This window comes from Mauremys mutica, chromosome 13 (assembly GCF_020497125.1).
Source record: "Mauremys mutica isolate MM-2020 ecotype Southern chromosome 13, ASM2049712v1, whole genome shotgun sequence".
In the NCBI taxonomy this organism is placed as follows: domain Eukaryota; kingdom Metazoa; phylum Chordata; order Testudines; family Geoemydidae; genus Mauremys; species Mauremys mutica.
In genome coordinates, this window is record NC_059084.1 from 37,764,977 (window position 1) to 37,782,911 (window position 17,935).

Below are 17,935 nucleotides of genomic sequence, written 5' to 3' on the forward strand. Positions count from 1 at the left end.
GGAGTGAGGTCCAAGGGCCTGTCCCATGCTGCCCAGACTCACTGGTGGGTAGAGTTGCCAACTTTCTAATCTCACAAAACTGAACACCCTACCCCTACCCCTTCCCCGAGGCCCGCCCCTTCCCTGAGGCCCACCCCAGCTCACCGCGTTCCCCATCCCTCAGTGGCTCGCACTCCCCCACTCTCACTCACTTTCACTGGGCTGGGGCACAGGGTCGGGTTGTGAGAGGGGGTGAGGGCTCCAGCTAGGAGTGCGGGCTCTGGGGTGGGGCTGGGGATGAAGGATTTGGGGTGCAGCTAGGGGGGTGACCAAGGTGTGATGGTGTACCCCCTTAAGTCTTCATGGGAATATGCTTATGAATATATATATGATATAACTGGAATATGTTTTATGCTACATATGCCATGTAACATCTCTCTGTGAAGGTCATGATCTACATTCATCCTATTTGTATGCATGTATCATTTTTGTACTTGAAGTTAGGAATATTGGCTGTATAGTTGCTTGATTCCTTTTGAGAAAGGAATGTGCAAATTAATGTGCCCAATCAAGAACCACTTAGGCCAACAATGAATTCGAAGATGCCAATTCACATCGGAGTTTTCCCAGGAATGTGGCTTGGCTGGTAAGAAACTCAGTCATGCATGGACATGTGACTTGCCCATGTGACTCCAAAACTCCATCTTGGAGCTGGACTTTTCATAGGAGAGAGGAGGGGGTCTCTACCCACAAGAGAAAGTCTATTTAAACCCCTGGGAGACCCCTCCATTTTGTCTTCACCTGGCTAAGGAGAGCCTCTCCACCCCAAGGATACCTGAAAGAAACTGGAACAAAGGACAGTGACTGCAAGGGGTGTGAGTGATTGCTGGACCCAGACTAGAAGGAAATTAATCTGTAAAAGGAAACTTAATGGGTGAGGATTTTATCTATATTCAATTTTTATTACTGTACTAGACTTAGACTTGCATAATTTATTTTATTTGGCTTGGCAATTCACTTTGTTCTGCCTGTTACCTCTTGGAACCACATAAATCCTACTTTCTGTATTTAATAAAATCACTTTTACTTATTAATTAACCCAGTGTATGTATTAATACTTGAGGGGAGGGAATAGCTGTGCATATCTCTCTATCAGTGTTATAGAGGGTGAACAATTTATGAGTGGATTTATTTGGGGTTTGAACCCCATTGGGAGTTGGGCATCTGAGTGTTAAAGACAAGAACACTTCTGTGAGTTCCTTTCAGTTAAGTCTGCAGCTTGGGGGCATGTGGATCTGACCCAGGTCTGGGTTTGCAGCAGGCTAATGGGTCTGTCTCAAACCAGGCAGGGCACTGAAGTCCTAAGCTGCCAGGGCAGGAAAGCAGGAGCAGAAGTAGTTTGGGCACATCAGGTGCCAACCCTAGGGGCTTTCTGTGATCCAACCTGTCATACAAGGTATTCAGAGTGTGGGAGAGGGCCGTGTGTTGAGGCAGGGGGTTGGGGTGAAGGAGGAGGTATGGGCTCTGGGCTGGGGCTTTGGGTTCTGGGGTGGGGCCGGGTATAAAGGGCTTAGGGTGTGGGATGGGCTCTGGGCTGGGGCAGGAGGTTGGGCTGCAGGGGGGTGTGAGGGCTCCAGCTGGGTGTACAGGCTCTGGAGTGGGCCCAGGGATGAGGGGTTTGGGGTGCAGGAGGGGATTCTGGGTTTGGTGGGGGCTTGGGGCTGAGGCAGGGGGTTGCGGCTCGGGGTTGGGGCACGGGCTTACCTCGGGTGGCTCCCAGTCAGCGGCATAACAGGGCTAAGGTCGGTTGCCTGCCTGTCCTGCCTCCACACTGCGCCCCAGAAACGGCCAGCAGGTCTGGCTCCTAGGCGCGGAGGGGGGCAGGAGGCTCTGTGAATTGCTCTGATGTGCAGGCACTGCCCCCCCAGCTCCCATAGGCCATGGTTTACATCCAATGGGAGTGCAGAGCCGGTGTTTGAGGCGCGGGGTAGTGCCTGGAGCCCCATAGCCCCCACACCCCAGTAGCGGCAGGCTGTTTGTGGAGTTTTAGCATCCCCTGCTCTCTTATACCCGTCACCATGCTGCCAAGGGTAAGGCCAGGTTCACAATGCAGCAGGGGCTCGAACTGGGCAAGTCCCCCAGCCCGGGGTCACAACGCAGTGCGGCCCTATCCTCCCTGTCTCCCCTTCAGTTTTCTGATTTTCCCCCCAGAACATTCCCTGAGTGGGTGGGACTGATCTCCAGGAGCTATCACCCGTGCGACGCCATTGAGGGGACCATAGGGCCTTCACAAACCACCCTCAGTTTAGGACAGGGTCGTGCACAACAGCAGGGGACTAGGCTGCCCCAGAGAGATATACACTAACAACGCTTGGCTTAGGTGATCACAGCACTGACTGCTGAGCTGGGGATCCTCCAGGACCCAAGCGCTTCCCCTATGAATATTCCCATCTCCCTGCACTGCCACTGACTTCTGTGTGAGCAAGACTGAGCCACGTCCCCATCTCTGCCTTGGTTTTCCACACCTGTGGGATATGGGGGAAGATTCTGGCCCAGTCTGTGTAACGGGCTTGGGGGCCGAGTGCTGTATCACGGCAAAGGGGCGCTGCGGTGGTGATGGCTGCCCTACATGCCCTACTGTTCTTGGGAGCTGCAGAGCAGGGGCAGGGGCAGGAGAGTCCAGCAATACCTCCGTATTGCAAACCTGTCTGGGACAGAGCCCCATAGGTGGCCGTGGGGTCTGGGGACTCTTCCAGCCCCATGGAGACTTTGGCTGCAAGCAGCTGAGCCATTCACTGGCAAACCTCGGAGGAAACATATTTGTTCCTGGATTCCCCTCCCAGATAAGCACCCAGAGCCAGTCAGACCCTGCTGAGCTGGGTCATTGCAGCTGGCACCCTGCAAAAAAAAGAGGTCCTGTACCCCATTCCCCAACTGCCACCAAGCCGCCAAGCCAGTGGCCATTCAGGGACTAGGGGCAGGGCCTCTGAAAGGGAAAGGCCTCGTATCCAATCCCCACCCCCTTGAGCCAGCCAGTTCTGGGGCCAGATCAGAGCCAGTGCCCCCTAAAGGGGAAAAGGATTGCACTCCCCAGCCCCCTGAGCCAGCTGGTCCCTCAAACCTAGGACTGGATTGGAGCCTCTGCACTTTATCCCGTTCCCTGATCCCTCTGAGCAATCTAGTTGGATTTCTGACATGCTGCTAGGGTTAAATATCGCTGGATAACCAGTGACTCTGCACCCAGCCTCCACAAACACTCTCCCCCTCATTCTACGTTTGCAGGAAAGTATTTTATTGCAAGAAGTAGGGAGAAAACTGAACTCACTGACAGTTTCCCCAGGGCTCAGCCTGAGACAACATCCACACAGCATCCAGTGGATCTGGGATGGGGAAGAACTGTACAGTATAACAGGCACTAGGGGGCAGCAGAGTGGGGGATGGCGAAGGGGTGGCTATACTGTATAATGGTCACTAGGGGGCAGCAGAGGGTGGGGGTGGGGAAGGGGCGGCTATACTGTATAATGGGCACTAGGGGCAGCAGGGAGTGGCGGATGGCGAAGGGGAGGCCATCAAGGGGTTCATGGGAATTTTGATCTATCCTGGGAGACTAAAATAGGGCACCCGAACCAAATCAGTCTGAGGTTTCAGAGCCGCTTGGCATCTTCCCCTCCTGGTGGCTCGGGCAGCCCAGCCCAAGTCCAGACCAGCTGTGTTTGAATCCTGCCCAGCGAGGCAGGCGCTGGGGCTCAGTCTGAGGGTCTCAGTGCCAGCCAGGGGGGCTGGGCAACCAGATTTTCACTTGTGTGAATGGGAACTGGGCACCCAGAATTGGAAATCACCCTGCAGGTCCCAAGCTGCTGACCCATGGAATAGGGGGGAGAGGCTGAATGTCCCAGTGGAGACTCGGGGCAGGCACTGCCGAAGAGGGGCAGGGACAGGGCAGGAGAGCCCCCAATGAAAGAGGGCTGCCTATGAGTGAAGGAGGGGTGGGGGACAGCAGGGGGATCCCCTGCTCCCTGCTCATGGCAGATATGTTGGCTCCAAGTGCACGGGCAGCTGCCGGACACAGGCCACGCGGACTCTGGTGACTCCAGTTGCAGCTCTGTATCTACAACGCCCTGGTTGGGAGCCAGGCAGCACCCGGCACGTGGTGACGCTGAATGATCTGATGCTGTCGCGGAGGTTGCCACTAACGGGTCTCCCTCCCCTGCCACAGATGTTTCGGAGCTGGCTGGTGGGGGCGTGGATGAAGGTGTTGGTGGGTTTGCATCGGGGGCGGGTCAGGCCCCGTCGCTGCATCAGGAGGTTGCAGTAGATCCTGTCATTGGGCGCTCCGGTCTTGGGGTGGTTAACGTGTTGTCTCACAAACTGCCGGTAGCTGGCACCTTCGCTGAGCTGGGCGAGGGTGGCAGCCAGCAGGATGAGGGGCAGCAGGAGCGTGAGGCGGGGTCCCCTTGGGGCCATGACCATCTCTGTCACCTCAGTTCAACCTGCAGTGGGGATAGGGGGGAGATGGATGAAGACAGCGCTGGCTGGGAATCTGCCTCCTCCATGGAACCTCCAGGACCTGAACCCCAAACCTGCCATTATACCCTCCCACCCCACTCTGCCACCCAAAAACCACCACAACCCATGATCCCATCCCACTCTATCCCCTCATCTCCCACCCAACTCTTCCCCAAATATAGGAGAGTTATTATTTTTATCACATGGCACCTACATACCCTGCCAAAGACCTGGCCCCCGATCATGCCATGTGCTGCACAGACTCCAGCTGAAATCAGGGCCTTCTCCCTCTAACCCATTATTCCCCACTCCCCTCCCAGAGATGGAGCGAGAACCCAGGAGTCCTGAGTCCCAGTCCACCTGCTCTAACTACTAGATCATGCTGCATCCCAGAAACAAACCCTGCAGCTGCAGCCCCATGTGACACTGTTCTCTGCTCTCTCCAGGCTGGTGAAATCTCCTGCAACTTACCCAAGTCCTTGTTCCTTCGCTGTAATCAAAGCGATGGATCCCAGCCTCTGCTGAGCTGAACCTCACCCTGATCCTCCTGCCCATCTTGGTGCAGGTTATATAGCGCCCAGCCGGGCATGGAGGGGGAGGGCAAATCCAGTAAACAATTGTGTCAGCAGGACTTCCTGATACCTGGCAATTAAAATGAGTGAGATGGCAGGAAGGGCATGGCTGGGGAATAAATAGCTCATGTCCTGCTAGATACCTGTGCTCCACAGAAACATCTCAGGGTGTGTCTTCCCAGCAAGCGAAGGTGTGATTGTAGCGTGGGTGGGCAAAGCCGTGCCAGCTTTAATCTAGCCAGTGCCAGACTGCCAGGACATTGGGTACCAACTCTGGTTGGAGCCCATGCTGAAATCCAGGCCACTATGTCTCTACTTCCCTTTTAACCTGTATTAGCTAGATTAAAGCTAGCGTAGCAATGCTGACGTGTGCTACAAATACTCTTCATTTGCTGCAGACAGAGCCTGAGTCCTGACCCACTGGCACCTTCCGAATCCAGCCCTAGCCTAGAAACTCGCAGCTCTGCCGGTTCCCCTCACTCCTGACCTGCAGCCCCTGCTCTCCCAGCCCTGGCCTCTCCCCACCTACCCACACAGAGCTCTGCTAATGCCCCTCAATCTCAACTTGCAGCCCCCTACTGTCTCTCTGCCCTTGGCTCCCCATGGACCCATTCATGCTGGTGCCCTTCAATTCTGACCAGCAGCCCCACCACCCTCCCCTCTGCAGGTAGCTCTGGACCTTAATGAGGAACTATAAAAATGGCTTCTTCTCATCTGATTAGCAGGCCATCATGTCTTCGAAACACAGCGGAAAGCGAGCGGGAGGCAGAGGTCTGCACCTAAACATCCAGAGGGCTGAGATTTTCTCAGGCACATAAGGAATTTGGAGGCCATGTGAGCTAGTGGGAAACTGGGCATCTAAATCCCTTTGGCGATTTGAAGGTGGTGGTCACAGGACACATATCCCTGGGGCTGTCGGGCTTTCAGAACATGAAGAGAGGAGATTAGCAGGCTCCCAGTAGATCAAACTCAGACTTAAGGGCCAGGTGTGACGACGCAACACGCACATCCACGTACGGTAGCCACTCACGTATTCCCAGAATCCCAGAAACAGTGGTACTTCTGGGAACGGGGTGACCCCACTCCCACCGGCGTGACCTAGCAGACAGGGTGTGCACGAGGTCATTCCATACGGAGGATGCAATTTCAAAGAGCACGCCACTCCACCCCCGTGAGTGCAAGGTCATGATGGCCATGGCAGAATGGCACATTCTTCAAAAAGGTGTCCCCTATCCAACAATGGACAAAAGCACATCCCACTGTGTCTGGGGACAAACCACCTAAAAAGAGGTGTGTCTGGTTCAAAACCAGATGTATGGCCAACCTGCAGCTAAGTGATTCTTTCCCTTCAGGATAAGAACCATTCTCTGAAGGAAGAACCACCCTCTATTGGATGTCATTGAGTGTCTGCCCTATTTGTGAGGGGAAGAAATGTGCGCTTGGAATTTTAATAATGAAAGAAGGAGAGAGAGAGAGATGAGGAAGGACACGATGTGAGAGAGAGAGATTGACATAGGAGTGTTGTAATTTTTTTCTCTTGGGACCAAAGCCAGGTCCGGAGTTTTCAAAGGGAACACGTTGGGTTGGGCAGGGTTGGAGTTTTGGCTTGCTCACCCATAGGCTCTGGGCCAGTGAAGGAAGGTGGTATGTGGAAAGAGATACTTGGAGGAATGCATGCAGAAAACACACAAGACACAAGCACACAGGGCACAACATTGGAGACAGACAAGGCTCTGACTGATCCAAGCCAGGTGTACTTGCCTCGCACTTAACCCCGCACTGTAGGCCAAGGAAGCCACACACCCTTTGCCCCTGCTGGGCCTGCTCCAACTGGAGCACCAGTATAAAAGGGAGCAGCTCAGCTCAGTCAGGGCTGACCGCCGAGGAGAGAAGACACAGGTTGCCAGCTTGAGCCTTGAAGCCACTGAAGCCCCAGATTGTAGAAGTGGGACCCTCAGAGGCCCAGGTTGATACCTGGCTACCTGAGGACGCCTGAGGGAGAGTGGAGCTGCGGAGAGCTGCACAGGCTGAGGAACCCAGAGACCCTGGAGACACCTGGACCACTGGATCAGGACAAAGGGTAAAAGGTACCCCAAGCAGACAATACATTGATCCAGTGGTGGAACTGGGTGATAAGTCAGCATATTTCACTAGGATCCCCACTGACTCAGTGACGAGTACACTTGCCGCTGACAGGGCCCTTGGCTGCGGCCTGGTGGAGTAGGGAGGGCCCAGATCCCCTTACCCCAGCCAGCAAACCCCCCCTTGATGGTGGTCCAGCCCCTCTTACAGTCATTAAACCACTTCTATAGTGACTCCGGCCATTGGACCGCACAGTTCCAAAGGAGAGGGCATATATGGCCTGGTCTACACTAAAAAGGGGGTTCGAATTAGGGTACGCAAATTCAGCTACGTGAATAGCGTAGCTGAATTCGAAGTACCCTAGTTTGAACCACTCTCCTGTCCAGACGCGGCGGGGTCGAACTCCGCGGCTCCCCCGTCGACTCCGCCACTGCTGTTTGCAGTGGTGGAGTACCGGAGTCGACCGCAGCGCTTCCGGAGTTCGAACTATCGCGTCTAAATCAGACGCGATAGTTCGAACTCCGAGAAGTCGAACTCACCGCATCGACCCGGCCGGTAAGTGTAAACCTACCCTATATTGACTCTGTCCACTAGGCCACATAGCCCTGCGAGGGAGGGCCCTCTATACTGACTCTGGCTATTGGGCCATTCAGTCCTGAGGGAGAGGCCCCAATATGGACTCTGTCCTTTAGACCACACTGCCCTGGGGGAGAGGACAGCTACATTGACTGGACACTAGGCCAGGCTTTCCTGAGTTTAAGGACGGCCAAGTGGACTTAGTCACAGGGATGTAACACTCTTGCCCTACCCAAAGGGGGGATGGGGTGTACTCGCCCTGCGACGCCCCAACATAAGATAAAAACATGCACACAAGTTGGAGGAGAAGCCATGAAAGATGCATTCAAGCAAGAGTCACACATGTACAAAGCACAAACACACACAGAAGAAACCTAACATGAGACACACAACGCTCGCACAAGCCAGGGATTCAAACACACAGAACACAAAAACACACCAGACAAAAAAATGAAACACACACGACTGACCCACACAAACACAGACACAAGCCCTAGCTCAGTGGTTTGAGCATTGGGCTGCTAAGCTCAGGGTTGTGAGTTCAATCCTTGAGGGGGCTACTTAGGGATCTGGGGCAAAAATCAGTACTTGGTCCTGCTAGTGAAGGCAATTTGGGCTGGACTTGATGACTTTTCAAGGTCCCTTCCAGTTCTAGGAGATTGGTATATCTCCTATTATTATTATTATAAGCCCAAACATGACACAGGGACAGATGTGACTCTTAAAAGCGAGAATTTTGGATTTTCCTTTTGGGGCAGTGAATACCAGTGGAAAGATGCTTGTACAAATAGAGCTGATTAGCATCAATAGCACCCTGCCTGATTGGCTACATTGCCTTATTTGCTGGAAGTGTCAGTGGACCTGTTCTTGAGTCCATTACAGATCTTCAAAGCCCAAGTTGCCACCCTGGAGGTGCAAGTTCAAGCCAAGCTGCCTTCAGCTCTGATCCCGACAAACCCAAGTTCTTCCTAGCTGATGCATTCAATAGCAATCATGATAAATTTAGTGGATTCCTAAGCTTTATACAGGGTAAAACGGATTTATTTAGGGTTTGGACCCCACTGGGAGTTGGGCATCTGAGTGTTAAAGACAGGAACACTCCTGTAAGTTGCTTTCGGTTAAGTCTGCAGCTTTGGGGCACATGGTTCAGGCTCTGGGTCTGTGTTGGAACAGATGGGCATGTGCGGCTTAGCAAGACAGGGTGCTGGAGTCCCAAGCTGCCAGGGAAAGCATGGGCAGAAGTAGTCTTGGCACATCAGTTGGCAGTTCCCAAGGGGGTTTCTGTACTCCAGCCCATCACACCTAGTTCTTGTGTTATGAGAAGGAGTAAATAACACTTCCTTATTCACTTTCTCCACACCAGTCAAGATTTTATAGACCTCATTCATATTCCCCCCTTAGTCATCTCTTTTCTAAGATGAAAACTCCCAGTCTTATTAATCTCTCCTCACGTGGAAGCTGTTCCATACCCCTAATCATTTTTGTTGCCCTTTTCTGAACCTTTTCCAATTCCAATATATATTTCTTTGAGATGGGGTGACCACACCTTCATGCAGTATTCAACATGTGGGCATATCCTGGATTTATATAGTGGCAACATGATATTTACTATCTTATTATCTGTCCCTTTCCTAATCGTTCCTGACATTTTTGACTGCCGCTGCACTTGGAGTGGATGTTTTCAGAGAACTTTCCACAGTGACTCCAAGATCTTTCTTGAGTGGTAACAGCTTATCTAGATCCCATCATTTTATATCTATCGTTGAGATTCTCTTCTCCAATGTGCATTACTTTGCATTTGTCAGCATTAAATTACATCTGCTATTTGTTGTCCAGTCGCCCAGTTTTGTGAGAAGTTAGCAGAAGGCTCCAGCACCTGGTGGGCTGTGAAATCTATGGTGCAGATGAGAGGTCTTGGGAGCTGGTAGACAACATCCACGGGCTGGATTTTTGGCAAGAGTTCCAACAGTAGTACCCAGAGAAACCAGGCCCTGGGGCCCCAGGAGGCACCCTTGGGAAGGAGGAATAAGGTCCGAAATCAATGGCTGCAGCAAAGCCAGCCTGGAAGCAGGGCAACCTAATCAGCGCAGCTAGCCTGTAATAGGCTACCTGACTGGCTACGCCACCTGATTGGCTGGAAGATTCAGCAGACTGGCTCTTAAGCCCCACAGCAGCAGCAATTCAGTGACTGCTCAAAGCATTCGTCCATGGTCACAATAACTGGCTTGTTCCAGCTCTGCTCCTGCCTGGGACCCAACCCAGCTCCTGCCTTGACCTCAGCCTTACCCCACTCTGGGTAACTCCCTGGTCCTGACCCTCAACTCCAATTCCTGGTTACTAACTCCTTTTCTAACCTCTAGGTCTGACTCCTGCTCCAACCACAATGCACAACTGGTCGCTGACAGGTATAAAGCATGGTTATACTGCTCTACCTGCATGCACACTAGGATAGCACTGGACTAATAGCTACATCAGTACAAAAACTGCTCTCTGTCTACCCACCCATCCCCAGACACACCCCTCTCTCTCCCTCTATAATTACATTTGTGCCCATCCCTGTGTGGGAGCAGGACTGGCAGATGCTACAGGAACGTGGGAGGTTGTTATTGCCATGAGCATACCTGGCAGGTAGGACTGATGGACCCGCCAAGCTGGGAAGGAAGTCAGGTGTTATCATCATGCAACCTGTGAGTCCAGGGCCTGTGTTTCTTTGTTCTCATAGAAGCTTCTGATCAAGCTCTTGTCCTGGTTTTGCTTAAGAGGTCATGTTGGTCACTGTTACACTCCTTCATTTCTAGAGTCTCATCAGCTTTAAAGAGGTCCTCTCAGTTCCTTGCATCTGGTGGGATTCGGGACCTGAGCAGGGTGGGAGTTGAGGCCAGCAATCTTGATTTTATTCTTTATAGGATCAAGTAGGTTAGGACAGGAGAGGCTGGGAGCCCTGACTCCTGGGTTCTATCTCCCCATCCATGAGAGGAGTGGTGTGTAGTAGGTCCGAAATCAGAACTGGACACTGTTCTCCAGCAGTGGTTGCACCAGTGCCCAACACCAAGGTAAAATGACCTCTCTACTCCTTCCTGGAGATTCCCCTATTTACCTTTTTTGGCCACAGCATCACACTAGGAGCTCTTGTTCAGCTGACTATCAACCAAGACCCACACTCCTTGGCACCCTCGTTGTTCTACCAGGGCAGAGTCATTCAGTGTTAATGACCTTTGATTGACCAGTAGCAGCTTTCAATCAGGGTTTGGGAGATCCCTGACCTGTCCTTGTTAGCAAACAGTGGCTTCAATACACACTGGGGTATAGCATACGGAGAGCTCATACAATCAATCAGAATCCTTAAGGTTTACATAGGATGTTTGCAATGTTGTTGTAGCTGCGTTGGTCTCAAGAGTTAGAGAGACAAGGTGGGGGAAGGGATAACTTTTACTGGCCCAACTTCTGTTGGCGGAAGAGACAAGCTTTCGAGCATAAACAGAGATCTGCTTAATCTCGAAAGCTAGTCATTTTCACCCACAGAAGTTGATCCAACAAAAGAGATTACCTCACCCACCTTGTCTCTCTAAGGGCTACATAAATGGATTCCACAAGCTAACACCTGGGTAATTATGGAATCACCTTCCTGGAGGGGAACATTTCTGACAGTTAGAGGTTGTCTTATGTATTGAAACAGTGCAGGAGCTGGGTCGGAGCTCACTGGACCTTCAATGTGGATTTTCAATAAGTCTTGGAGCACTGGGGAAGTTCCAGAAGACTGGAAGAATGCTGATTTTGTGCCAATATTTAAAAAGGGTGAACAGGACGACCCAGGTAATTATAGACCTGCCAGCCTGACATCGATCCTGGGCAAGATAATGAAGTAGCTGATCTGGGATTTGATTATTAAAGAAATAAGGAGGGCAATGTCATTGATGCCAATCGACATGGGTTTACGGAAAATCGACCCTGTCAGACTAACTTGATATCTTTTTTTATGAGATTACAATTTGGTTGATAAAGGTGATAGTGTTGACATAGTATACTTAGACTTTTGTGACATGGTTGGCTTGCTAAAGCATAATATTTTGATTACAGAGCTAGAACAATACACAATTCATGTGGCCCACCTTAAAAGGATTAAAAACTGATAGGTCTCAAAATGTAACTATAAATGGGGAATCATCATGGAGTGGGTTTGTTTCTGGTGACATCCCACAGGGTTTGATTTTGGGCCCTACATGAGCCTCCGGTGCAATGCTACAGGCAAAAGGGCTAATGGGATCCTGGGATGAAAGAAACGGGGAATCTTCAGTAGGAGCAGAGAACTTATTTGACCTCTGTATTTGTCATTGGTGTGACTGGCGCTGGAATACTGTTTCCAGTTCTGGTGCCCACAATTGAAGAAGTTTGTTGATAAGTTGCAGAGGGTTCAGAGAAGAGCCACAAGAATGACTACAGGATTAGAAAACACCCCCTTACAGTGGGAGACATCCCTCAATGTGTTTAGATCAACAAAGAGAAGGTTCAGGGGTGACCTGATCACAAACTACATGGGGAACAAATATTTGATAATGGGCTCTTCAATCTAGCAGAGAGGTCTAACTCGATCCAATGGATGGATTTTGGAACTAGAAAAATGTAGGCAGGAAATAAGGTGAAAAATTTTAATGGTGAGGGAAATTAATCATTAGAACAATTTACCAAGAGTTGTGGTGGATTCTCCACCGCTGACAAGTTGTTAAATCAAGACTGGATGTTTTTCTAAAAGCTCTGCTCTAGGAAGTATTTTGGGGAAGTTCTCTGACCTACACAGGTCCTGCTACACTGGAGGTCAGACAAGATAATCACAATTGCCCCTTGTGTCTTTAGAATCTGTGAATCCAGAGTGACTCTGTTGTAGGGGGAGAGACACACGAGTTCTGCAGCAGGTCATCTATTTTTTAAGAGATTTTCCATTTTTTGATACACTGAGGCCCTTACAAACACACCCCCGACATTCTATTTTTGCAGTAAATGTCTTATAACAGGGAGCAGTAAGAGAATCTAGCTCAGTCACATCTCCCAGAGCTCAGCCTGACAATCTTTTCCCAAAACCAGTCCCACCACCACATGGTTAAGTGATCGGAAGGGGATGATATACTGTATAATGGGCACTAGGGGCAGCAAAGGTGGGTAGACACACCCTGAGATGTTTTGGAGGATCCCACATATCTGGCAGGACACGTCCTTTTTTTATTCCGCACCCTTGACCTGCCCGCTGGGCCACTACTTTTAATTGCAAGATATCGGGAAATTGTCCTTACCCAATAGTTCATTGGATTTCCCCGCCCACTCCTCCCCCTCCATACCTGGCTGGAGGATCTGACCGAAGTTCAACTCCGCTGAGGCTGGGATCCATCACTCTGATGGCAGCAAAGGAACAAGGAGTTGGGTGAGTCGCAGGAGATTCCACCAGCTGGGAGAGAGCAGAGAACAGGGTCACATGGGGCTGCAACTGCAGAGTTTGTTTCTGGGAGGCAGCATGATCCAGCTGCTATCGCAGAGAGGCTCAAAGCCAGGACTCCTGGGTTCTATCTCCACCTTGGCATGGGGAGCAGTGGCACAGAGGACAGGGTGTAGGGGCTGGTGTCAGTGGGGCTCAGTGCAACACATCACACAGTGGGGTGGGAATAATCATAGAATCATAAGTCTGGGAGGGACCTCGAGAGTTCATCTAGTCCAGTCCCCTGCACTCAAGGCAGGACTAAGTGTTAGGGGGCTTATTCCTTCACCCTCTCACTTCCCTGGTCCTTCTTGAATGAAAAGAGAGCAACAATACCCAAAGTCCAAAGGCGCAAACAATTCGATGTTTATTGGGGTGAACTTCCAGCAAGCATGATTCCAGTTTCCTTCCTCAGTGTCCCCCCTTCCCAGCTCTGACACCACAGAGCCTTGCCTGTGTCCCTGTTTCTGTTCCCATCCCCTGTTCCCATTTCCCCCCCTTAGTAAAACATGATCCCAATTCCCTCATCTCCAGTCCCTGTTCCCATTCCCCCCGCCCACTTCCTGATTGACTGCAGACTATATAGTAAAACCTAAGTTTTGCTTAGCTATACCTTAACCAATCACTTTACTGAAATTTAACTAACCAATCCTAACATATTGTAACACGGTTATTTAACCAATTATACCCCACCACCTTCATTGGTTTACACCCAACAAAATTAATTATACAGTAGACAAACAATCACAGAACCAGACAGAGACCATGCAAATAAACATACAAAACAATACAGAAGGGAGGATTTCACAACTACATCTATACAGACATAAGGGTTTTCCAGCTGTCTCTCTTGATAAGTGAGTTCTTGCCAGACAGGGATGCTATCAAACGAAGTTTCCTTTTACATCTTCTAGGCTCTTCCCTTTCTCTGGAGGTGATAGGAATACAATCCTGTCCTGATATTCCTAACAGCCCAATAGCACCTTATTTCAATGTGACTAGTTTGGAATGTGAGGATGTGACCATACACTTCCCAGCTTATGGCTGCCTAACTACATCTTAGCTGAAGGCCTTAGCCTGTCACAATAAGAGAAGGCCATTCCACAGACTGTGATTTTTGATTCTCTCTTTTATACCTCTATAACTAGCTAAGTGACAAGACTATACCTACATTCTTAAAGTATAGGCCTTGCAGACAGGCCTGAATATCTATATCCTAACACTCCACCCCTTTTTTTCTTTTGGCATCCTCCTGCCCAGATATCCCTGGAAAAGCATAGGACATATGGCGACACATTTCCTGATAGGGCCAGACATCAAGGTGGAAGGTGATGATATTCCATTTGTCCCACTGTCCCTTGTGTAGTACAGTGCCCTGCACCTTCTCTCGTACAGGCATATCACACTTATTCCCATTAGTGTTCCAGTCTTCCCATTATATTGGGCCCGAGAAGGTTGAGTCCGGGTTGTCTTGCACACTGTGGGGTGGGGAGGGCTTACTACATTACTTATAGGTTATTTTTATATGCAGCATAACACAAGTACAGTTAACCATATACAATGCACAGTAACACCGAGTCCTGACCACTGCAGTATGGTCCAACGTCCGAGCCATGACCAAACACTGCCTCTCCTCCTTCGACAGGGTTAAGATCTTAATGTGTCCAGTTGCAACAAGCTGCCCCTGCAGGTTTTACGTGCTTTTGTCCACATTATAAGTCCATTGAATGTCCACAGAGAAATGGGTTATTGTCCAAACCAACTTAACCACTTGGTATGGAATCAGGCAGTATGCCCTGGTTCAATTATTCACAGCAATAAGATTTACAGATCCATTTGTGCACCAAAGTCCAGATAGCAGCGTGTAGATGTGTGTAGTTTGGTTGGGGGCTGGTGTAATTGTGCCCCCAGGAATATGTACATTTTTAGCAAAACACCTCATACACAGTACACCCAATTGTCCACCCCTTGCCATAGGCCATTGATCCTGCTCCTCCATAGTCATAGGAGAGGGGCACAGCCAAACATCTTTTGATTTACACCGTTTTACACACCCCTCCATTGATTTCCAGTGAGCTCCTCCCCTTCTCATTATTCCCATAGGGCTTGTGGGGCCCACCTTAGTTGCTGTTCTATTTCCAGGCACCATAGTAGCCATTACACAGGTGTTGGCCTCCTAGTTGAGCATTTTGCATTCCCATACACATCTCCCTCTCCCCCCAGGTCAGCCTTTTGAAGCCATCCCCCACCCATGTCATGCTAGCAACAAGACAAACACCACAGACAAACACCACAAAACATAGATCCATGGTATCCTGGGTTATTCTTCCACTGGCGCCAGCATGCTTGTAGAGTGTCTGAAAAACAAAAGAAACAATTTCCACCCCCCCTGGTGGGGACAGATTATTGCTTAATAATAATACCAATTGCTTTTACAAATTTCCTTGCTAATTGCAGGAAAAACAGAATTACCTCCAGGCTGTCCTTATTTTGTTCTATAGTCAGGCTAGTGAATTACCCCACTCACTGGTCATTTATGAGGTGGTGTGCCCCAGTTTCCCCTCTTGTACAACAGATCAGATTTGCAATAGTTTCTTTGCTGTACCAAGCTTTATGTTTATTCTCAGATAATAGCTGAGAGACAGCTTCAGATTTCTGCTTTGTACACACACACACACTCCCCCGCCCCTCCCCTCTAGGGTTAACCTGTCCCCTTATTTTCAGGCTTGACTTCCCCCCTCTCCCTTTTTCTGGAGGGCCATAATCTGAGTCTTCTAGTAGCTTGTTTGCTGACCATATGTGTAAGCAGAGTCAGGATGAGCTCTACCCTGACATCTGGTGGTTAATTATGAGGAGTGGGCAAAGGAATTTCAGGAATGTGCATTTGCATTGGTAAACCCACTCCACTTAGCATAACACACAGCAGCCTGGGATGGTTATTTTCACAGCTGTGGGATCCCCAATTTCTTTGTTATTGGGGCAGGAAGGAAAAAAAGGGGCTGTTACCTTAATTATGTGAATGAGGAACTATGAGACTGCTTTATGACAGAAATGACTCAACGTACATTAAATAGTACTTGCTAGACAAGGGACATGGGTTCCAAAACCCAGTGAATTGAGAGAGGTTGGGGATTGGTGTGTGTGTATCTGATGGTATGAGGCCCTTTTGAGGGCCCGGAACACCAATTGCACGTCCTCCTCTCTCCACTGTTGAAGAGCAGAGCTAATTTTGAATCCTTTAGGAGTCCATCTAGAGACTACTGACCTGAATTCATGTTGGGCCAATGGTGCACCAGGGCTTCCCTACTACAAGCTGAAACCACTAAGAGCTGAAATCACTAAAAGAGCTAAGCTTTCTGAGCTGGGATCACTGAGTGTGGTGTTAACTAGTGGGGGAGCCTGAAGCTCTATTGCTAAGCAGCTGGCAGAGTGGAGCAGACTGTAGCATGTTGGAGTAGTCCATGGAACAGTGAGCAGTGTGGAGCGGTTTGCGGGGGATGGCTGACACGGTTCACAGGTCGGCTGGAGGAGCGGCACAGCTGGTGGAGTGGAGCCAGTTGTGGTGAAGGCTGCAGCAGAACTCCACGGAGAGGCAGGGCAGTTGGCCCTGGCCCACGTAAGGTGCCCGTTAACACCCTGTGTGAGCCCCCCCCATTTCCACCCAGGCTGGGGGGGGGGAGTTTATCTGCAGAGTTTTAAACTCTGGGGTGGCACTGACCAGAGACACAGACTTCTGGGTTGTTGGACTTTGGGGTAATTGGACTTAAGACCCTAAGGGGGAAAGGACATTGCCAAAACTTACTTGGAGGTGGGTTTTTTGCTTATGGTTAGTGTATAGTCCTGTTTGTGGTGTCTCTCCAACGTGATGCCGCATTGTTTCCCTCCTTTATTAAAAGGATTTTGCTACACTCAGACTCTGTGCTTGCAAGAGGGGAAGTATTGCCTCCTAGAGGCGCCTGGGGGGGTGGTAGGTAATTGTCCCAGGTCACTGGGTGGCGGTTCGAGCTGGTTTTGCATTGTGTTATTGAAAAGGAACCCCTGGATACTGAACCCGGCCCTTGTTGCTGCCAGCTCAGAGGAGCAGAAGGGTTACATATGTATTCATTATTCTCAGGTTCCTTGTGCTGCAAAGGGCAGTTTCCTCCTTCCCCCATCAGCTAGGTAATTTGCATCCACACAGAGGCTTTCTTGGCTTGCCTCTGGATCCAAAGCTATCAGCAGCTCAGAGACTGTTTTAAAAGGGACACATTTCACTTCCACCAGAGTTCTGATTACTTTTCACTTTTATCTCTTGCTCCAAAACACTGCTCCAAAGATCTGAAAAAGAAAGCACAATCTACTATGGGTCCTTTTGGAGCCCTAACAGGATTTTAATTAAGTACCATGTTTTGTTTGCATTTCTTTTACCCCTTCTCCAATATACACTGCACATGTCCTGGGAAACAGTTTAATCTCCATTATATTAGCCATATTAATTTTACACAAAGTGTGACTGCCTCTCCCATGCCCACAGAGTTTTCATGCACCCCCGAAGTGACAGTCTGATTCTCCAGAGCCACCCCCAAGGCTCAGTGTTCCCATCATTGCTCCCCTTTTCCATTTCCTTTTCCTTTCCACACACAACATTTTATTTTGTCTAACATCCCTTGCACTGTGATTATTCTTTTTACATAACTGTACCCCGATTACACTCCCATCTTGTACAGCCAGGGGCAGTCAAATTCCAGTAGAAACCCCTGACATTCCTTTAGTGATT

General features: G+C 50.0%; 1 protein-coding gene across 1 annotated transcript; it reads right to left on the bottom strand.

The window, feature by feature from the left end:
* Positions 1–3,460: 3,460 nt before the first annotated feature.
* LOC123348968 (ribonuclease-like) lies at positions 3,461–13,134 on the bottom strand. The gene is made up of 2 exons (XM_044986676.1): positions 13,046–13,134; positions 3,461–4,469 (listed from the first exon to the last, which is right to left on the bottom strand). The coding sequence occupies exon 2, from the start codon at positions 4,447–4,449 to the stop codon at positions 4,000–4,002; it is 450 nt and encodes a 149-aa protein (XP_044842611.1). The 5' UTR covers positions 4,450–4,469; positions 13,046–13,134; the 3' UTR covers positions 3,461–3,999.
* Positions 13,135–17,935: the final 4,801 nt, after the last annotated feature.